The sequence below is a fragment of the Falco naumanni genome, chromosome 4 (genome assembly GCF_017639655.2).
Source record: "Falco naumanni isolate bFalNau1 chromosome 4, bFalNau1.pat, whole genome shotgun sequence".
Lineage (NCBI taxonomy): Eukaryota > Metazoa > Chordata > Aves > Falconiformes > Falconidae > Falco > Falco naumanni.
In genome coordinates, this window is record NC_054057.1 from 67515563 (window position 1) to 67536570 (window position 21008).

General features: G+C 56.6%; 2 protein-coding genes and 1 non-coding gene across 7 annotated transcripts; 1 reads left to right on the top strand and 2 right to left on the bottom strand.

Moving 5' to 3' along the window:
• Positions 1 to 782: 782 nt before the first annotated feature.
• MED16 (mediator complex subunit 16) lies at positions 783 to 11020 on the bottom strand. Of its 4 annotated transcripts, none has more exons than XM_040589146.1 (15): positions 10995 to 11020; positions 10365 to 10576; positions 9845 to 9952; positions 9457 to 9626; positions 8073 to 8504; positions 7053 to 7158; positions 6245 to 6400; positions 5675 to 5886; positions 5206 to 5412; positions 4584 to 4794; positions 4237 to 4370; positions 3646 to 3838; positions 3177 to 3393; positions 2696 to 2779; positions 783 to 1593 (listed from the first exon to the last, which is right to left on the bottom strand). In XM_040589146.1, the coding sequence occupies exons 2-15, from the start codon at positions 10498 to 10500 to the stop codon at positions 1467 to 1469; spliced, it is 2493 nt and encodes an 830-aa protein (XP_040445080.1). In that variant the 5' UTR covers positions 10501 to 10576; positions 10995 to 11020; the 3' UTR covers positions 783 to 1466. The 4 variants fall into 4 exon arrangements, with proteins under 4 accessions (XP_040445080.1, XP_040445078.1, XP_040445082.1 ...); XM_040589144.1 differs by having other exon boundaries at positions 10894 to 10997; XM_040589148.1 differs by lacking the exon at positions 10995 to 11020 and adding an exon at positions 10901 to 10919.
• A 355-nt stretch (positions 11021 to 11375) lies between these two features.
• On the top strand, positions 11376 to 11482 carry LOC121088142. The gene has a single exon (XR_005827848.1). It is a non-coding gene; the product is annotated as a U6 spliceosomal RNA (small nuclear RNA).
• Positions 11483 to 11593: 111 nt separating this feature from the next.
• On the bottom strand, positions 11594 to 20798 carry R3HDM4 (R3H domain containing 4). Of its 2 annotated transcripts, XM_040589200.1 has the most exons (8): positions 20646 to 20798; positions 17157 to 17311; positions 16862 to 16980; positions 15707 to 15830; positions 15144 to 15229; positions 13995 to 14080; positions 13633 to 13688; positions 11594 to 12891 (listed from the first exon to the last, which is right to left on the bottom strand). In XM_040589200.1, the coding sequence occupies exons 1-8, from the start codon at positions 20687 to 20689 to the stop codon at positions 12788 to 12790; spliced, it is 774 nt and encodes a 257-aa protein (XP_040445134.1). In that variant the 5' UTR covers positions 20690 to 20798; the 3' UTR covers positions 11594 to 12787. The 2 variants fall into 2 exon arrangements, with proteins under 2 accessions (XP_040445134.1, XP_040445133.1); XM_040589199.1 differs by lacking the exon at positions 20646 to 20798 and having other exon boundaries at positions 17157 to 20176.
• Between the last annotated feature and the right edge of the window lie 210 nt (positions 20799 to 21008).

Here is a 21008-nt window from a genome sequence, read left to right on the forward strand (position 1 = left end):
CTCTCAGCCTGGTTTGATCCCAGCAGAAGCACAGGGCAGATCTTCCCCGGCAGCTCCCCCGCCAGCGGGCAGCTGCCTGCCCCGGCTGGGCATCCAGCGGGCAGGTCCCCCCGCCCCGGGGCTTCCCACGCAGCCGGGCAAGCCCAGAGCAGCAGCTCCAAGTGTCTTCTGGCAGCTGGGAGCCCTGAGGCCCTGCCGCGCAGCACGCCACTACGCCCCACTCGCTGGGAGGGTGGGAGGCTCGGGGGCTCTCCTCATGTGATGAAAAGCCCACCCTAAGGACTGAAGAGCCTTAGGAAGCAGAGCAAGCGCACCCAGGTCACGCACCGGGGCTACGTGTTCAGCAGATGCGACGTTGGCATCGTTAATTTGCGATTTCTAGCAGATAAAAGTGCACAGTGAAGCAGTAGCTGAGCGCTGAACAAGGGCAAAAAGTTGACAGGGTTTTCACCTGACCTCGGGAGCAGCACGGAGCTGCGCACCAGGAATGCTCTTCCTCAAACATGCTGAAGCGTTTGGCTTTACCTGAAGCTACAGCCTTACAACCACCCTAAGGACTCGATGTTTTCTCCTCTTGTGTCTATAATAACCTCCCAGAAGCCTGAAAACATTAATTTCCCCTTCCACTTTTGCAAACGACGGTTGCTCCTTTCCTAACAGGCAGGCGGTTAATGGGGCTTTCCTGCTTCTTTACTCCTCGTGCATCAACTGCCCTGGCCACGTGCTGTATGACCCGTCACATGGAAGACCGCTGCGGTTTTGAAAACAAACCAAACGTTCTGTACAAAATCAAGGGAAATTTTTATTTACAAAAAGGCTGCTGGTTCAGCGAGAGCCAGAGGGGTTCGCTCCAGGCAGCGAGGCTTCTCGTGCTCCTGCTCTGCTGGAGGGGGAAGAAATTGCTCTGTTAAAACACAGACAGGTATGATGGCGAAGTCTCCCATCAGAGGGGCGAGTTTACTCAAGGGACAGAGAAGCACAGGGAAAGGGAGAGTAACCAGCCCACGCTGCGCTTCCCGAGCAGCCTGCGGCAAAGGACAAACAGGAGGTACCGGCTCTGCGCTCCCCCTCCACCAGGGACTTCGTTCAGCCCCCGCCACCACCGGTCACCACTCTCTGCCCAGGAAGGGGCTTGTGCCCACTGCTCAGCCCAGACTGCGCTCTCCTCCCAGGCCCTCGGTCCCCAGACATGACGGGGAAGCCTCCGGCATTCCCTTCCAGCTCTTCCCTGGGAAAGAGGAAGAGCTCCCTCCCCTCTTTTTTTACAGCAGAAAGATCATTGCAAGGAAAGCGGCAGCGCTGCGACTAGCCGCTCGGTGCCATCTCACAGGCAGCATCAGGATGATGCTCCCCAGCCGCTCCGGAGAAGAGCTGTCACCCCTTTGCCCCAAACACCTCAGAGGAAGGAAACCCCAAGCAGCATTTCTGCCTGGCACCCGCTGTTCCCTCTGTGCCCACAGGTGTGCTCAGGAATAGCTGAGGGGCATCCTCCTCCACAGCCCCCCACACAAGCAGTTTTTGATCCAGCGCTGCTCCCACTGTTTCACCGCGGTGACTTTGTTCGGTGATTTCAGCATCGTAACACAGCCGCACCTGGGAAGAGAGAAGTGCAGCCAGGCCCAGGAGACACAGAAGCGCGGGCAAAAAAGCCAGCACTGCTGGGGCATCTGTACAGATAGTACAGGGAGCAAGGAATACGAGGAGGAAACCAGCTTTTGTCATTTGCAGGTGATGTTTGTGAGCACTAAAAACCAGCTGAAACCACGCAGGCAATTATCTTAAATGAAGAGAGGTTATCTTGGAACAGAAGGCTGTCTTCAAGACAACAGGCCCCAGCTGCTATTTATACATAAAACAGCAGACAGTCGTCTTGTAAAAATGATCTGCTACAGAGACTTTCTATTAAAACCAATAATTAAAGCTAATTCAATCACATGATTAGATGGATGGTTTCTCCCCGCACCATTATTTTGAAATCCAGGCTCTTTTCTGAGGGTGGATGAAGAGGACAGCACAAAGGGACTGAAAATGCAAGCCTAGTTTGAAAGGCAACCCAAAAATGGCACCACGGATACTGCGTTTATTTCCTCTCACCAGCTCCTGTCCGACAACACAGGTAGTTTTATTTAAAGACCAGACCTGCAAAACAAGCCGGGGATCTCTCATCACTAACAAAGACTCCTGCAGGCCAAACTCTGGTCTCCGTTTACCTGCGCAGCCTGACCACGCTCACATTTTTCTCTTACAGCAGTATCGTATTTATTCCATGATGCACAATTCAGCCCTTAGATGAAATGCAATTCAATCACTGGTAACGATGAATGTATCTAATTCTCAGAGCTGGGGTTACTTCTGTAGCAGGCAAAGTAATAAGATTTTTAATCTAACAGCCATGCTGCAACAATACAGCAGCAGCGATCTCAACTCAAGGACGCTGCTCTTCAACGAACATTTTAAGGATCTCGGTCTTCTGTGCCTTAAACACAACCACAATGTTTTTCTTCTGATGCAAGAGTCGTGCCTCTTATTACAGAAGCAGCATTTCCTCCTGCAGACAGGATTAACACGAAATGTTACTGGGATACCAGCTAGGATGGTAAACAGAGACTGAAAGAGCTTTTGAATGACAAAAAGAACAAGGTGAGTTTCCGCCAAGACCTCCCCTGCCCCAAAGGGATTACACTCAAGCACTTACCTGGTACAGGACTTGCATTCCTCTGTTGGGTACGCTCCTAGATGAAGCCGCCTCAGATGATCAATTTTGGGCTGTCCAGGTGCCCTGGGTAGGAAAAAGAATGGGAACTTTTCTAGAATATCGCTTCCTAAAAACTGCTTCCAGGACAGTGAGCTGCATTTCAGTGGCCAACATGATGTGGGCTTTGACTGTCTTGTCCATCAAGTACCATGCGACTGGAGGCCATGCTGACATGACACAAACTAGCACTTTTTTTTTTTTCCTCCCCTCCACTTGCCATCTCTTTTTGATACTTTAAATTCCCAGCCCATCGCAAGCTAAGAAGTGAATTCAAGCGGAGAGGACAAACTGCTCTTGGGTCAGACAAGTCAAAAAACACAAGCGTCCCAAACCCACCGACCTCTCAGAGCTGCAAAGAGATCCCAAAGCCTCCCAACACCCTCTCCTCACCACACCACACCCTCGTTTCAGGTCTCTGTACCTGACAAAGGCATCAAACTGGGAAGAGACAGTGTGACCAACGAGCCCAGGAGCTTTTCCAAACTGCAGCCGGACAAGCTGTTTGTTCTGCAGCTTGCTGATAATGCCGTCGTTGATGGGCAACCAATCGATATTGGGAATGAGCAACTGGCTGGGCAGGAGGCAACATTCATCTATCAGGGTATCATCTGGCTCTGTTATGTGATTTTCCTCACGACCTGCATGGAAAATGAAGCAAAGAGAGAGCACCAGCATGATCTTTAAATTTCTCATTTATAGATCAAGAGAACTGAGCGCAGTTTCCTCCTCCATCTGCCAACGCAGCACGGAAAACAATTAACTTGGCAGCTGTACTTGCCCTTTCTAAAGAGTACAGACCCACTCAGAAGTTAGCCCTGCAATTACTCCTTTCATGCACAATCCACATTAAGGAAGGACTCTTTTGTTTGGGGAAACTGGCAAACACTTACAACACAGCCAGAGTTTAGTTAAGAGCCTGAAGAGGAGGGACATGCTGTCCTGCGTGTCTGAGGTCGCTGTGTAGACGGGGAGGCAGCTTGGCTTCAACAGTCCCCAAATACGGATCACCACCATCAGCTCCCTGAACATGCCCAGGGATGCTCCATCCCGCAGGAAGCTGTGTCCTGGCCGCACAGGGGAACCCTGCAGAGGGGAAAAAAAAAAAAACAAAACCCACCGGCTGAGATTGGGATTTACATGCAGCTTACTGCTCCCTTTTCAGACAATTTTTTTTTTTTTTTCCCAAGCACTACACAGCCTGCGGCACTCACTACCAGGGGATGCTGTGGAGGGGTCAGAGGCACAGAGGTTCATCAAAAGTTTAAATGAGTCACTCTGAATGCAGCCGCCAGTCGCTGCAGCACTGCCTCCAGATGGGCACAGAAAGGACCATTCTGGTTTTCTGCTGTTTCTTACACTCTTCTGCCAAGTGCCTGTTTCGACAGGAACACCAGGGTGGTGTGTGACTTGGCTAAAGCTACCCAAACACTGCACACAGATTTTTTTCTTTTTTTGCTCCTCTCAGGACCCCAGGCTCTCACCTGGTTAGGAAGGCTGGCCAGCAGGTAGAGCACAAAATCTCCCACCCACTGGATGAGCTGCTGCAGGGACTGCAACGTAGTCATCTCCAAGACAAATTCTTCTGTCTTCAGGTTAATCATCACCTTGTCGATGTCTGAAACAGAAGCAAGACATCTCCTGGCTCAGGAAGATGGATCCAAGCTTCACCCCCTGTCCCTGCAGTGCCAAGAGAGGTCACCTCCCTCTTCCTCAAACCCAGGGAGTTACTATGAGACCACAATGCTTTATACCAAACCTAAAAGGGGAATGATCTGATACAAAACACTCAAATGTTCTGTTATGAGCAGATGTTATAAGCGATCACTACCTATATCTGTGATCTTGGAGCAGATCTCGGTGAGTCGGTCCCCAGGACTCTTGTCCGGGGTGTTCAGGAAGTGCGGGCGTAGCAGTGACTTCAGGGTGCAGCTAATGGCGATGAGGAAGAGCTTCGCGTGGTAGTCACACACACGGGCTATCGTGCTGGAGGACAGCTTGCAGAGAGACGCCTTCATGGCAACAATGCGCGTGGAGAGGACCTGATTGACAGAGAGACACCAGGAAAAATACAGAAGTAAAGGCAGAATGAGAATAAGCTCATTAAAGCAAGCTGCTTTATTCTCTCCTCTCCATTTCTGCCACATGAATGACAGGAACAGTGAACACTGTTCTGTGCGCATGAACTCTGTTCTGTGCATGTACAAACGGTGCTACTGTTCCCGGAATCCCTGCCAAAAATAGACCTTACCACCTCACCAGAAGTTTCCAACAGGTAGAGACCCATTAATCTCAGTGAAAACGAACACTGCTTAAATGGAGGTTCTTCACACCTCAAGTGTTGCTTGAGTATGCAGAGACAGCACAGCCAGTAACTTCTGAGTAGTTACTACTCCCTCCTCCCTCCCAGTCACCGAGACCCCTCTGCAGTAAGCCAGGGAGCTCCCGCTGACCTGCTGCAGGGCCGCATTCTGGCGCATATACTCTTCGTGCAGCTTCTCCACCAGGTTCTGGACCATGTTGGGTTGGACGTGGAGCAGGATGTCCCACCAGTCGTAGCCAGTCACCATGCAATACTCCAACAGGAACAGCAAGTGACGGAGGGACATGTTCATGTCCAGCACGTGACCCATGGAAGGGGAGATGCGAAGCATGCTCAGCTGAAAGGAGGCAAAGGAAAACCTGCATCAAGAACTGGCTCAAAAACATTCCCAAAGTTACAACACAACACGGGGCCAACGGCAGCTCATTCCCGACCCAAGGACACAACTCCTGCAGTGAAAGGATACATCTCTTCTTGTTTATCATGGATCACACGGCTGGCGACAACGTTCCCAGTGTTTTTCCAAGCAATCCATCACCACTTAGAGAGAGACTGGATGAGAACAACTCACGCCACCACCCCGTAACAGAGCACAATACCTTCCCGTGACTATCGATGCCAGCCAAGGCCAGAGACGTCCAGGAGAGCTGCATGGCTTTGAAGTGAACCAGGGGACCAGCAGTTCGCTGCCTTTTGATAGCCTGCTCGTCCACTGGGCGCTGGGAGGAAGAGCCATAGAAGACAGCCATCATTTGCAAGGACAGGCGATGGACAATGTGGACGCTGCCATCGTGAAAAGCCAAAGCCAGACCTGGGGAGAGAAGACAACCGAGGCTGAGCAAGCAACTCCTCCTGGTACGGCGCAGACCTCGTCCAGAGAAGTGACCACTGCCAAAAGCCCACGTAGCAACACAACAGCACCCAAAAGGCTGTGGGCTCGCAGCCCTCTTTGTATCTTGAGGCCACATCAGCATCTCACAGAGATACACCTCTTTCCATGGAAATTACATGGGATGGCTGGGAAGACCCCAAGCCTCTAAAAGCTTTCCTACCAGGATTTCCTATGGTTTGTTCCACATTCTCACTTCAGGTATAGTTCAGAAGATGAAGAAGGTAAAGTTTCAGGCAAAAGCTACGTATTTAGGAGAAAGACAACAGAAACTGCTTACCCAACCCAGGGAAGAATTTGGTGTCATTTGCCACCTTCAGATCAGTATTGGTCAGGGAGATAGGCAACTTCGGCAGAGCCACAGCCGAAACCCGATCCAAGTCATTAGTGGCAGAAAGAATCCGCCATTTCAGTATCATGGGCTGCTTGTCTCCAACTTTGAAAAATAAGTAGAGTGAGACACTTCTCCCTGAGGAGATCAGAAAATCCAATCTCCCCGCCCCCCCCCCATCAATTTTTGCCCACGCTCCCCAGCTCCGTGGGATTACAGATCAAGCACTGACTATTTGTTCATTCTACCAGACCAGCGTATTTCCTTAGTTTTTTTTCTGAACTGTGCAAATAACTTGTTTTGCTATATCTCTTTTGATGGAAGGCTCTGCTGGTGGTGATTAAAAAAATCCTTACGTACAATAATCCTTTATATTTCACTGGAACAAACAGCATACATTTGATTTTGTTATATCTGAAATCAGGTGGAAAAAACACGCAGGCTGGATAGGTTGATTAAACTAGCTTTGCTGCATGATCTTTTTCCTTTAGAAGGCTCAGCTAGTTTGGTTCTCAGTGGGAAGAGCGGCTGCACAGCGTAACATAGAAAATGTCTTTTATTGAGTGAAAGTAACAATCAAAGCACTTCCTGGTAACCAGCAATTTGTTGCCTAAGACGCAAATGGATTAGAGCATGTGACTGAGAACACCTGAAAAATAAATATGAGATTCTGGATAACCCCATATATACGGTAACGTCTTACATTTTCACTTAGACCAGGCTCCCATTTCTAAGAAAATCCGATGCAGAAACTCACCCACAGGAGAGATTTGCTGGAAGATATTATTGACTGGCAAGCCCTCCTTCCGCAGAGACCAGCACTCCACGATGCTGCTGTTTTGGTTGGAAGCACAAAGCAACACCTGCCAAGCAGACACCCATACTGCAACCACATGCACAAACTTTACAACAGGGAAAAGACGCTATCCCATCACACTTCCCAACCCTCCCTCTCCCCTCTGTTTTGAGGCTCCTTCTCCCAGTCGGTTTATACTCCACTAGTAAAAACCAGAGGACTGTATCAGCAATACGTGGCGGTGAAGTCCCTAGCTCCAGCTGGAAGGAGAGAGGGGCAGAGCTCTGCCACGTGTTATCACAGCCTGTGCCTCTCCACATCACAAGCCATTTCACTTCTCACAAGCCTGTGACCTGCTGATGCCGTTCACATACAGCACAAACTAAACGGAAAGGAAAGGGCAGGAACTGAATCCACTTTGAAGCCAGAGCAGACGCTGTGTTCTCCAACAAGGCAGTCTGTCCTAACCAGAGGCGAGAGAAGAGGTTAGGCTTCATTGAATCACTTTAGCTTTCCAGAACTGAATTATCAATCCCCTGGCAAATAGAGTTAAGCTACTAAATTAAGTCACACAGACCAAGAGCTTTAAGTGTCCTGGAGAGGGGCTGCTTTGAAGCTGAGACCTAAAGATAAAAGACGTCACATCCCAGAACCTCCCGGACAGCCCTGCAGAGCTCCCCTAACAACCAGTGCCAGATCCAGAAAATGAACAAAGCAAAGCATAATCAGGCTAACGAAGGACGGGGCTTTTCAGGCTACTTTTCCATGAACTGGAGGGCTCAGCCATTAGACCCGCAGACCTTTTAAGTGCAGCCTGCTTGACAGTGAAGCTGAACTAGCAGCGCTTCCAGACACACAAAGGGCATTGCAGGACACAATTGTTCATATCCAGAGCCATGTGGGGAAGCCAAAGGTGGAGCAAACAGCTATTTATCTGCTGTTCCTTTAACTCCTACTTGCTTAAAAACAGCAGATGCTCACCTGCTCTGACATGTCCCGAGCAAGGAATTTCAGGTGAGTGATTGCTGGGTATTTGTCTTTGCGGGCAGGGTCCGTGGTGCAGCGCATAAAGAGAGAAGGCAGGATTTCAGTGTCTATTTTGCATTTCTCATTCACCACACTGACGCAGACTTTGTAGAACTGGACAGGGGAGGTGCTGCTACCATCCGATGTGGCCACCACAATGTTCCCCCCACCAGTGAAGGCGACGTCTGCCAAGGCAACGCGACATCGGAGGCGGCACAGGCTCTCGGTGGATGTCAGCACCTGCCCATTGGGCTTGAGGAGAGAAACCGTCACCAGCCCACTGATGGTCACAGCAATCCAGCCCTCCATGGGCTTCCCACCAAATAGCGTCAGCGATGGAGAGAACTTGACCCTGGAGAACTTCTCCCCAAAGTTCGATGCTCCAGACTGCAAACAAAGGTCAACAACATAAAGACATTTGCACCCGATATCTGCAACGTGCTCACGACTGCAGAGCTCTCCTCGTGAAGTCACTGCGGCACAGTCTGCAGAGTTGAACAGAGTCAGATGAGGGCACTGAACTCACGCACCCAACTCTGCTAACGTGACCCTGGAGAGGCCCCTCTGCCCCCACACCAGAGTGGTTCCAGCTGTCCAGGCAGCAGCAGGAACACACCAGTCCCTCAGCAAAGCTCTCACAGCACTCAGTGGGCTGAACCTGGAAGACCAACACCCCCTCTCCCTTTCTGTGGCCAAATCCAGCTCCCACACCAAAAGGCTGCACAGCACTTCAAACCCCTGTGCCTCGAGCTCTCTCCATTTCTGTGGCTAAATCCAGCTCCCACACCAACCCGCTGCATAGCCCTTCACATCCCTGTGCCTCAGGCTCTCCAGTACTAAACAGAGGGAAAGGCACACCCTACGAGTTAATGCGTCAAAAAAATGTAAGTAGGCAACTTCTGCTTGGCAGACTTGGCTCTTTTTAGAGTCTGACAGAATTGGACACATTTCTAAACAAGCAGCTTATCTCCGTATGCATATGGCTCTCATTCCCAAATCCCTGGATCAAACCTCAGGACCTCAAACACATTTCTTCTCAATTACTACTAGCAGGCAAAGAAATGCATTTATCTCCATTTTACAGCCAAGGAAACTGAAACATCAGACTAAGTAAGACATGTTTAAAGCACCAGGAGAAACAAGGCATCCAACCCCTGTTGAAATTCAGCAGGAGCTAGGAATCCGACTTTTCTGACTGGAAAAACTCCACTGCTCAACTTGTCTGATGCCACAGAGGAAGCCCAGAGCAGAGCAGAACACAGACAGAGGCTTCCCAAGTCCTTTGCTAGGGACCTGAGCCAGCCTTCCTGACTGAATCCCCTGCAGAGCTGCGACAAACCTTTTCCACGTGCAGAGCCAGCTTCACGCCATTGTGCAGCCAAGACAGGGCCACAACTGGGTCCCCTTCCACCATACTGCCCACGGTGTTCTCCCAGCTGTTAGCCAAGTGATCGGTCATGCTCCAGCACTTGATGTGGCCATCCGCATCTGCCGAGAGCAGCCTGGAGCCTGTGACAACAGCACCTCGTAAAAACCAGGGGGTACAGCCAAAAAAATCAACTGAGAAATCAAACCACCCCAGTGCAGTTTGAATGGAGACTGCCAATTCATGGCTGCGACGCGATGGATAAAGTCCCTCTTCACGACAAACGGTATACCATCATTTCAGGAAATGCACGCACATGAATGATGCGACACAGGGATAACAAGAAGGGATCCAAGCTCACCTGACTGATCCCACTCCAAACAAGTGATGACTTCAGCATGGCCAGAGTTAACGGAATAGACATCCCACGGATGCTCAGTGTCAATGATATGGACCATATGAGTGAGATCTGCATGAAAAGAGAAGGGAATCACCGTCCCTCCTTACCAGCTACCCAGCTGGCCTTTCTAAACCCACAGAGCCTCAGCTGAGCGGGGGAAGACATAAAATATTTTGACATCAAATGATTCTGGGAAGGATAATAACTGCTTGTCATCAGGTGAGGCACCAATTACCAAGGCAGAGCTTGTCCTTGTTTAGCAGATTGAGAACTGCTCCCCAGTGCACAAAACACCCATTAACTCTAAGAAATGGAAGGAAAAGCGCAAGTTTCCTGTGTTGATTAGTGCAGCGGAGAGATTTCTGGGTCAAAGCAGAGCACGGGCCACCTGGCCCAGCAGTTCCTGAGGGCAGGACTTGCCTGAACACATCAGGACTTTCCAGGAGCTGTTAGCCAACCTTCTTCCACAAGCACGCCGTACCTTTTTCCTCCTCATTTCTGAGGTCTGTGGTGAAGGCGATGAGGTTCCGGCAGGACCACGCGCACACTAAGGGGATGGAAGGGCAGTGGTTGCTTTTCGGCTTTTTCTCCCACTCGCAGACATAGGCCAAGTCCATTGTGCCGCCACCGAGGAGCCCCGGGGCTCCGCTGGCCCTGGGACCCCGTAGGGAGGGAAGAGGCGCTCGCTCCCCCCTGGAAGTAAGAAAGAGGCAGTTCCACAACTCGCAGGTGCGGGCAGAGGCCCGGTGACACCGGCTGCCCCACCGAGACCCGCCCACCCAGGCCCCGCCGCACCCGGGCGGGGAGATGGCATCAGCCCCGCGCTGCCGAGGAGCCAGCGGGGACCCCAGCCCCAGGGGTGGGGTGCGGGGGGGGCACAGCCCCCAGGACACGGGTGGGGACAGGCCCCGCACCGAGCCGAGCCCCCCGCGGCCCGGTGGCGCCGGTGCCCGCCTCGCCCCTGCGCCCGGGGCCGCGGGGTGTTGTGGGGAGCAGAGGGGGCTGCCCACCGGGTACCAGCCACACGGCGGGTGACGGAGGGGGACGACACTGCCACCCGGCCCCTCACGGCGTGGGACGATCGCACCGAAGCGGGAGCGGCCGCACTCACCGGCCCGCGCCGCCTCCCGCCGCCAGGACCCCGCCCCGCCCCTGCGGGCTGCCCGCCGCGCGCCTGCGCCCCGCCCCGCGCAATCAGGCACCGCCGCTGGCAGCCCGGGTCGGGGGCCTCAGAGCTGGCAGTGGGGCGGCGCCGGTAAACAGCTTAATTTACATAGAACCCTACCCAGAAACCACCTGGGGCAGAGACCGCAAATATAAACGGAGAATTTGGAGATTTTGGTGCAATCAGAGCGAAATGAAGTGCTAAGGGATCAGGAAGAACTGGAGGTGAGCCCAAAATAGGTTATCAGTAGATAACAAGATGGTCACCCTGTCTTATCAATATTTCTTTTCTGGTGCTTTAAATACTGGCCGAGAGACACAGCAATTCGTGCTCGCTTCGGCAGCACATATACTAAAATTGGAACGATACAGAGAAGATTAGCATGGCCCCTGCGCAAGGATGACACGCAAATTCGTGAAGCGTTCCATATTTTTGCCACTCCCCGCCACCTTTGGGGGACCACCCCGCACCGGCCGGCGGTACCGGAGCCCCGCGCCCTCCACCCACCCGAGCCCCCTTCCCCACGCAGACACACAGGCAGAGCATGGGGGCACCGTGGTTTATTGTTCCTGAACAAGCAAACAAGGCGCAAGGGTGCACTGGGGGCTCCCAGCTCGGGGGTCCCCTCAGTTTGTGGTGTCTTCACACTTGGGTGGGAGCCCAGAGCCATCAGCAAAGCCCCCCAGCAGGCAACAGGGGTGCTGCTGCAATGGGCAGAGACACTGACCCAGGCAGGGGGTCCAGCGCCGCAGCAGACCCCTGTGAGCAGCCCTTGACATGCTTGGGGGACACAGAGACCCACCAACTGCCCCGTCTATCCCCACGGGCACGCAGCAGGAGCACAGGGCCCCAGCAGGCTGGGCTGTGCTCCTCCAGCACACACACACACACACGTAAATACACACACACAATAAAAAACACAGGCTATATTACATTTAAAAACTGCTCGGCACCCTGTGGTGCAGGCAGGTCCGCGAGGCAGGGAGCGGGGTGCTGCCCAAACAGCTGGGCGAGAGCCCCCGGGGAGCTTGGAGCTCCCCATGCTGCACCCTGCCCCAGGGGGCTGAGCCCCCCACCATGAAACACCCCATCATGGGCGCAGGGCTGGGGGTGCTGAACAAAGCAACACACACACACCCCCGGGAACGGGATGGCCCCCAGGCTCTTCCGCTCGCTCAGCGTTTGCTCAGCACCCGCGAGGAGCTGTTTCACCACAGAAAAATCTGGACCAAAACCACCCCCCCAGCATCAGTGCCAGAGGTGGGTCTGGCCCCACCCGATTATTTTTAAAAAGCACCTGGGCTATAAATAGACACACAAACAGTTCCAGGGAGAGCAGCTCCGGCCAGGAAGCAGCGCTGCAGCTTGGGGAGCAGGGCGAGCACGGCAGATCGGCACCTGCTTCACCCACGCCTCGCAGCCAGAGCACCGTGACATCTGGCAGAGCCACGCTGGCATCAGTCCCAGCACCCTGAGGGAAGCACAGGCTGCCCCGAGAGCCGCCCCTGGCTCTGCACCATCAAGCATCTGCTCCTGGAGTAGGGGGAGGGACGAAGCCCTCGGGGGGGGGGAGAGGGGGGGCACGGTGTGGGGAGCTGGTGTGCACCATGCCCGGCTCGGGCAAGAGGAGAGGTGGGCGGTGGGCCCGATGCCAGGGGATGAGGGGCTGGGAGAGGCCAGGAGCAGATGAAGGAAGCCTTCAGCGCACCAAGCAAGGGGCAGGGCGTCCCTCGGGGGTATCAGCTCATCTGCCCCAGGTAGTCTGAGAGCAGGAGCTCGGGGGGCAGGAAGACGCGGTGTTTGTTGCTCACTTTCATCTGACGTTTCCCTTCGATGTCTGAACCTGGGGGTGAGAGGGAGCGGTTAGCACGGCCCTGTTCCCCTGCCACGGGTCCTAAACATTTTGCCCCCAACCCAGCTACCTCCCCCTCCTCCCTGCAGCTCACAGCGAGCTCTGGTTCCCCACGCTCTGCAAAGGTGGCAACTATCCCCCCGCTCCAAGCATCCCTGCCGGCATCACGGGTTCCACTTCACATCATTAGCGCTCTCATGCTGTTTTCCACAAGCAGCTAATGAAACGCTCAGCGGCAAAGACTCCTCCACAGGGACAGAGCCCCGTGCCTCTCCCTCCTCTGCCTTGGCAACGAGCCCTTCCAGGGAAGCCCACAGGCAGGGTGCAGGCAGGCTGCTCGCTGTGGGAGGAAGCAGCAGCCGCAGGAGAGGGAGCCCCACCAGCCGCCTCTTGCTTTGCACCATCCAAACCCAGAACCAAGAGGAGCAAGGGCAGCATCGCTGCAAACAATACACCCCCAGGCAGAGCTGGGCCTGGCCATCACCCTGGCTGCTGGGCTTCAGCCCCCGGCAGCAGCTGACGTCGTCTGCCTGCCACCAGTGCAGTGGGGTGACCGCAGCGGAGGCTCCCGAGGGAGCTTCGGGCAGCAGAGGCAGAAAGGCAGGGTTATCTGTGAGCCGCAGCACAAGGTGGGGCTGGGAGGAGGGAGGGAGGAAGAGGCTGAGCTGGAGAGGGGAGATAATGATGAAGGGAAGGGAAAAACATAAACAAAGCCAAACATGAGGCTCTTACTGGCAGAGACGAGGTCCATGTACTGGCAGAGCGCATGGAGCAGGAGTCGCTCAAAGCTGGGGGAGATGGGGGACAAGGTTAGAGCCGATGTCTCAGACCAGCATCTCCCGAGAGTCGCCCTGCTCCCGCTCCCCCCAAGGATCAGAGGCAGGGAGCACAAAGTGCCAGAAGCCCCTGTGCAGGGATCCCTCAGTGCACCCCCTCCTTGGGGGCTCTGCGGGGGCCAGGCCGGGTGAGCACCCCCAGATGGAGACCCAAGCCTGGCCGAGGTCTCTGGGCCAGCTGGGGCACAGGGAGCCCAGGCAGGACAGCCTGTGTGATGGAGGACGGTGACACTGGCAGCGCCCGAGCTGGGCAAGTACCTGTTGTCCATCAGCGCTGTGTAGACTGAGTGAGGGGTGACGGAGAAGAAGGCCAGCAGCTCTTCCTCCAGGCCCTCCAGCGTCCCCTGCAAGGAGAGGAGGGGCTGTCAGCGAGGAGGGGGCATCGTTGTGCACAGCCCCTGCATGACAGCACCTCTGACTCCCCGGGAGTGACGCCCAGCAGCTCCCATCTGGATGTGAGATGGCAGGAAGGCACAAAGAAAGGAGACTTCTCCCCTTCTCCAGCCCCTGAGGCGGGGAAGAACCCGGCCTCTGCCAGCTCTGGACTTGGTGTGCCAAGGGCTGGCACCGTCCCTCTCGGAGCGGCAGCAGCCAGCAAAGCCTCATGCCTCCCATCTCCTTTTCTCCCGACAGTCAAAGATCAGCTCCATGCCGCTCTCCGGAGCACCATGACCCCAGAGACAAGCAGCAGAAGTGAGTCTCATTTGAGAACAAATTGAGCAGAAGCCAGCGGGCAGGAGGAGCAGAGGCCGCTTTTAGAGACTCTAATTAGAGCAAGAAAAACAAACAGAGCAGGAAAACAGCACCATTGAGAAGAGGGAGCAGGAAGCCCAGGAGAGCAAGCATCTGGGCAGGCAGCGCAGGGCCACGCGTGGCAGCTCGGCTCCCCGAGCCAGGCGGCACGAGGCCATGCTCGCCCCTCCGTTCAGGCTTGATTGTCTGCTCAGCAGTTCATGCAGTTCTATCCCCTTCAAAATGCATTTGAGCTTCTCCAAACAGCCTTGTGTGGGACACTCTGAAGACCCTAAAGGCTCCACTGCTGCCCCTGTGCACAAACGTTCTGGGTTTCCCCCCCCATCACCTGCTGCTCATTGAGCGGAGGCTGGGAAACAATCACATAAAAATGTCCTGTAACTACCAGAAAAATCTGAACTGAGGCAGGAAAACCCATCTGCACAGGGAGCTGAATGTCTGTTTGCAATCAGCCACCACTGCAGAGGTCATACGAGAACTGGAGCACATTCCCCAGGAGCTCATCTGAAATTCGGTGCTTGTCTGGCTCAGCACCCATGCGCGAGGTCAGGGGGCAGCCCTCGGGACACAGGTGGGATGAAGCTGTACGTGGGGTGCTGGCAGCTGGAGCCCTGCCTGCCCCAGCCCTGCCACCTCCCGTAGCCCCCAGCTCACCATGGGGATCCGGCCCCGCTTCAGGGTGGCGCGCAGGCGGCGGCTGATGCGCTGGAAGCACTCCTTGGGCGTGTAGGCAGGGTGCTCTGGAGCCAGCGGAGAGAAGACAGTAGGGACTCGGACATGGCTCACATCCCATATGGCATCACCTCCCGGAAGGAGCCCAGCGTCCCCTCAATCGCCCCAGAGGACCCCAGCTGGCCACCCACCTCCTGCGTTTGTGGATGTGCACAAGGCTACCCCCAGACCGGCAACACTCCCCAGCAAAGGAGGGTTTGGAAGGCGCAGAGATTTGAGGGTCTGCCATTGGGGGACAGCTCCTGTACCCACCACCCCAGCCACTCCTGACTCCCACAAACCCTCCTGGGCCCATGGTGGGGTCTGCCGGGCATAAACTCCCCCGCTGCAGCACCTGAGGGGTCGGCTCAGTCATCCCCTGGCCCTGCCATGAGCAGATGGTGCAGGGAGCAGGATGCAGCCCCTGGGGAACAGTGCCCTTCCCAAAATGCATGCAAAGGAGGACAGGGAGCGGCTCTCCCCACCCAGCGTCCCCTTCTCAGCACCTTTCCACTTGTCTTCGTTCTTGACAGGCAGCTTCCTCTTGTGCTTCTTCCGGGCCTCCTCCTCCAGGTAGAGCAGGACTCGCTCTTGCTCTTCTCCTGATCGGTTCACGAAGTCATTCCAGATCTGACAACACAGAGGTCTCCAGGGAGCACCCGGCAGCACACAGCCACCCTCAGAGCCCCACCTGGCACCCCGTGAGCCTCCTCCTCCTCACCCACCCACCCACCGGGACAGCCCAGGCAAGCAGGAATAGCAGCTTGGAGAGGGGGATGAATGGGCTGGGCAGAGCACGGCTGCAGCGGACAGAAGCCACAGCAATGCCAACGTCTCTCCCTGTCTCTCCAGACCCTGACCATCCGTTACAGCTTGTAACGAGGAGATGTAGATGTAACACTTGGAGCCAACACACAAACGTAGTTTTTTAACGGTTACTGGGAGTCCAAGCGCTAACACAACAGCCCATCCTTGCAATCCCACCTCAAACTCAGGTCTACATCAGGCTTCCTAAGCCTGGCTTGAGCAAGCGAGAGCTCTGCAAAGCCAAGAGCGCATGCACACACAGGCCGTGCAGGTTGCTCCGCAGCCAGAGCCCTGAGCATCAAACAGGAGAGAAGCCGAGTTTCAAAACACCGGGTTACAAAGCCGGTATCGCAACACCGGCTGGGCAGTGTGAAGCAAGAGGGGTTTGGCAAGGGGCCTGTTCCAGAGGAAGCGCTGCGGCTCACCCAGCGCTCAGCAGTACAACGCTGTAGGCTGGGGCACTCAGCAGCGCTGTGGGCACTGCCAGAGGCAGCAGCAGCCCCATTAAGCTGCCCTGGCCAGGCTCCGAGCAAGACGTGGGTCTCACACTGCACGTTTGCGCAGATCCTCCATGAGAGGTTCTGCCCTGAGACCCCCTGGTCCCACAAGCTGCAACACCAGGGGGTCCTGGGACCTGATCCCCTGCCCCGGCACGTGCGGTGGTGGCAGCCAGGCGCTGGGCACACAGACACCAGCCCCAGCTCCAACACCAGGCAGGAGCCAGGGCACAGCAGCTCAGGCTGGCGAGGCAGAGGGCTGCTCGGGATGGAGGAGCGAGGTACAGACACCACAAACTGCCAGAATTGCACGTGCTGTGCCCAGCGAGCCCTGAGCAGGCGGGCAGCTGTGCCTACCTCCACGTAGGTCTCGTTGTTACAGGCTTCAGTGAAGATGCTGGGGGTGGCAGAGTGGGTGAGCTCTCCATCGTCACTCCCACATTCATCTCGCTCCAGAAGAGTCATCAGGTAGCGGGCTTGGGGGGGAAAGCAAAGCCATTGAGAGAGGAGGCAGCACCTTTGGAAAGGCCCTGCGCCCACAGTCCCCCCCAACCTGCCATGCAGCAGAGGGTTTAGGGGGGGCTTCTGCCTGCCCTGGGAAGAGACCCAGCCCGGGAAGAGCCAGCACTCGGAGCCTGCCCCGAGTCCTTACTGTTCTCCAGCCTCTGCAGGCTCTTGCGGCCCTTGGCCCTGGGGATGAGGTCCGAGTTGCGGATGGCCTTGTTGATATAATACTGCTTTCGCTTGGACGGGGAGAACCTCTTGGACGGGGAGTCCTCCAGCGGGGGCAGGCAGTCCTCAATCCTCCTGCAGGGACACATGGCAAAAGGGACTGAGCCCCCCTGGAGAGCCCCAGGGCTTGGTGAACAGGTAGCACCCACGGCAGGGACACGTGAGAGGCAGAGCATCAGCATCAGTGCAACAGGCACTGCATCCTCCTCCAGCGGCCCCGTCCCCTCCGGTCACAGCTAACGGCCTCCCGGCACGCCACGCTGCTGAACCATGACCTGCTCCTAGGACTTGGTCCGTTTAAAGCAGCTGCACATTAGTGGCTAGACGTTCTGGGTAATTAACTCCACCAGCATGCAAAACCAAATGCAGGGATTCATTCCTGCGGAGAGGCCCCCCGAGGTGCCCCACGCAGCCGGGCACGCACCCCACCGCAGGCTTGCCACTGCCCAGCCAGAGCATGCTGCTGGGGCTGCCAGCACCATCCTGCCACGCTGCAATCGGCTGTGGACCCCCCATCATCTGATTATTGGGGGCAGCATGAACACCCACCCATGCCATGTAATTACTGGCTGGGGTGGCTCTTCTCTCCAGACTGCTACGCTGCTGCAGCTGCCCCTCACCACCACCCCCAAGCTGGACACTCCTCTGCCCCAGCAAGAGCTGGTTTTGCTGGTTCTTCATCCTCCAGGGCTGTGGCCAGTGTGTGGCATAAGCTGGTGGGCCCAGAGCAGACACCAGGCAGCCCAGCACTACCTGGAGTGGGCACCAGGCTGCCAGCCTGCTGGCCCCAGCACCGGGAGCCTTCGCTGCCGTAAAGTTACAACCCCGGGGAGAAAAACTGCACTGCTCCCTGGTACACCCAGAGGTGTCTGGCTTCTGTTAATAACAATTCTATATTCAGGGTGTGACTTAGACACACATACAATTTAGGAACGACCATAAAACTCAAGACAATTTTATAGGAAAATTAAACTAAGTAATGAGCAAGTTGCTCACCGGGCACGTAGCACAACTGCTTTGGTTTCAAAGTTCACTAAAACTCCACCAAAGACGGGAAGTTTCATTATCTTTTGCTTGTTCTTTGCCCACTTGCTCAGGTCTCTGCATCACAGCTTCCTCCCCGGTTTGTGTGGGTTTCCTTTAGTGCAGCAGAAGGTGGGCAAGGAAACCACCACCACCAAAACACACCACGGCCACAGGGCCAGGGCCGGAACGGGTGCTGCACCGCCGAGCAGCGAGGCTGGCCATGTCCTCCCTGCCACGGCAGCACCGGTCTCGCCTCTTCCACAGGGCCCGCCAGGCACGGCTGTCCCCACCATGTCCCCTCCTTCCCAGCACCCCGGGGTTTGGGGAGACCCGGCACCGCAATCGGGTGCTGGCACAGCCATCCTCAGCAGCTGGGGCAGAGCGGGCTGCACCGGCCGATTACAGCCCGCTCTGCCTGGGACAGCAGCCAGCGCCTTACCCAACACCAAAGCCTTGATTTTTTTTTTTTTCCCCCCCTTCCCTTAGACAGTGACAGTGATGGGGCCTCTGCTGCTGGAGGGCGGGGAACAACATTTCCCCCTTCCAGCTGGAGAGAAAACATCAGCAGGGATGGCCTTGGAATAAATAAGAGGGATGCACGCATCCCCAGCGATGACTAACAGATGGGTGGGGACCTGTAACCCAAGCTGCAAACCAAGGGTGACCAGGGCTCACGGATCAAGTTTTGATACAAAGGTGGTTTAAAAAAAAAAAATAAAAAAAATAGAGGGAGTCACCTTACTGCTGGCCCCAGTTCGGAGGGTTGAAGTACACAAAGCTCAGCAGCTGCGAGGCTGGCACGGCCAGGAGCTGTCACGGCTCACCAGCGTGACCCCACCATGGCTGTGCCACAGAAAAAGCCCTTCAAGGAGAAGGGGTCCAAGGCAACGTGCACTAAATATTTACCCCGTTTTCACAGACAAAGGAGCCCTAACTCAGTAATGGGACAATGAGAAGGGCTCATCCTCCAGCCTCTGCTATAGGGGGAAAACAATGTCAAAAAAAATAGCTGTGCAAGCATCACCAGGGTGGGAGCACCCCCAGCATTGCTGGGACCCCCGGCCCAGCCCTGCCCGAGGTTAGGACCCTCAGGGCAGGCGCAGCCCCAGCCCCTCCGCAGCAGGATGAGCTGCTGAGCTTCACACGCCTCTCGCTCAGTGAAGCCTCCAGGGCCCTTTGTGGTGGTGCTGAGCCTGCCCAGCACACGTTCGCAGGGCTGGCACCCTGCGCTGCCACGTCCACCGTTTGGCACTGCCGCCTCCGCTGGATTCATTTCCAGCCTGGGAGACTCACAGGTGACGGTGACCTTAGCCCTGCAGCAGAGCTGGGCTTTACAGCGCCAGGCACCCTGCCAGGAGCCAGCAGCCCGTCTGGGACAGGCTGTTTTCAGCCGGTACCTCTAACTTCAGCACCGGGATCCCTCCCGGTGGAAGTCACAGCTGCCGGGAGCCGAGGGAGAGGGGTCCCAGCAGAGCTCACCCCCCGGGACTGGGGCAAGCACCGAGCCTGCGGAGATGGGCCCAGCACACAGTTTAGTGGCTTCTCCTCCGCTTCTCCTTTCCAGGCAAGAAACAAGAAGCCCTTTGTTCCCTTCCAGCAGGTTTTGAACCAGTTCCTGGTATTTATCAGTTGGGAAGCGGGACTCAGTGCTGACACTCAATGCAAAGCCAGCGCTGCCAGGCAGGGCTGCTGCACCGGCGGGGAGAGAATCCCACTGGGCACCGCTGTCCCGCAGGCTCCCGGGGCACGGCTTCTGGCTCCCGGGGGCACGGCGGCACAGCTCCCAGCACCCGGGGCACAGGTCCTGGGATGCAGCTCCCAGCTCCGGGGGTATGGGTCCCGGGACACGGCTCCCGGGGATACGGACCCTAGCAGCCCCATCCTGGACCCTCAGCCACCCCAGGCTGTGAGCAGAGAGCTCAAGCCCAGCCCCCCCTCCCCCCTCCCCAGCCCAGATGCCTGCCAGGACCACATCTCCCAAGGGACCCGGGAGCAGGTGTGTGTCCCCCCCCCAGCACGACGCTTTCCAGTCCCGGTGTCCCCAGGGAGCACCCGTGACCTTCAGCGGGGTAAACACTAATTAGCCCATTATCCTAATCACGGCCTCCTGCCTCTGACACAGCCGCCTCCGGGTCCAGGCACTTTCCTGCTCCGGGTCGACGGGGCAAAAGCTCTCTCGGGACAGCGCGGCCGCCCCCCGCCCCCCCAGCCCCGCTGCGGCGCTTTGGCGACCCCCCGGCCCAGCCCGCGGACAAGCGCTGCCCGGAGGCCGCGGGGGCAACCGAGGGCGGGAGGGGAGGCAGGAACACAGCCTCGGAGCCCCGGAGCCCCGGGCAGGGGGGCCCCCCAGCCACCCCACGGCCCGCCCGGCCCCCGCACTCACGGGTAGGGCTCCTCAGGGCCCGCGCCGCCCCGCAGCACCACCATGGCCCCGGCTCGGGCGGCGGCGGCAGCAGCAGCGGCGGCGGTGGTGGTGGTGGTGGTACCGGGGCCTTCGCCTGCCCGTGCCTCCTGCAGGAAATGCGTCACAGGGGCGGGACCACAGGGAGACCCGCCCCGGGATGAGCCCCTAAAACCGGGGCTCGGCGGCTACCGGGGCTGCGGCCCCTTTAAATCACCTCGCACCGCCCCGGCTGTGGCGGGGCTCTTAAAGGGGCCGCGCCCCGCCGGGCGGCACTCCCCCACCCGGCCACGGGGCGGCGCTGTAGCTGCGCTCCCGAGCGGCCCCGCGGCCCCACCGCGCGCA

Coding starts and splice junctions, on each gene's coding strand:
- MED16 (XM_040589146.1), bottom strand. CDS start 10,500: ATGGACTTGGCCTATGTCTGCGAGTGGGAGAAAAAGCCGAAAAGCAAC. Junction 4,795..5,205: donor AGAATGCGGCCCTGCAGCAG/GTCAGCGGGAGC, acceptor TCTGTCAATCAG/GTCCTCTCCACGCGCATTGT. Junction 3,839..4,236: donor TGGCCAGCCTTCCTAACCAG/GTGAGAGCCTGG, acceptor TCCCCTCTGCAG/GGTTCCCCTGTGCGGCCAGG.
- R3HDM4 (XM_040589199.1), bottom strand. CDS start 17,418: ATGCTGATGCTCTGCCTCTCACGTGTCCCTGCCGTGGGTGCTACCTGT. Junction 15,831..16,861: donor ACAACGAGACCTACGTGGAG/GTAGGCACAGCT, acceptor CTGTGTTGTCAG/ATCTGGAATGACTTCGTGAA. Junction 12,892..13,632: donor CATGGACCTCGTCTCTGCCA/GTAAGAGCCTCA, acceptor TCTCACCCCCAG/GTTCAGACATCGAAGGGAAA.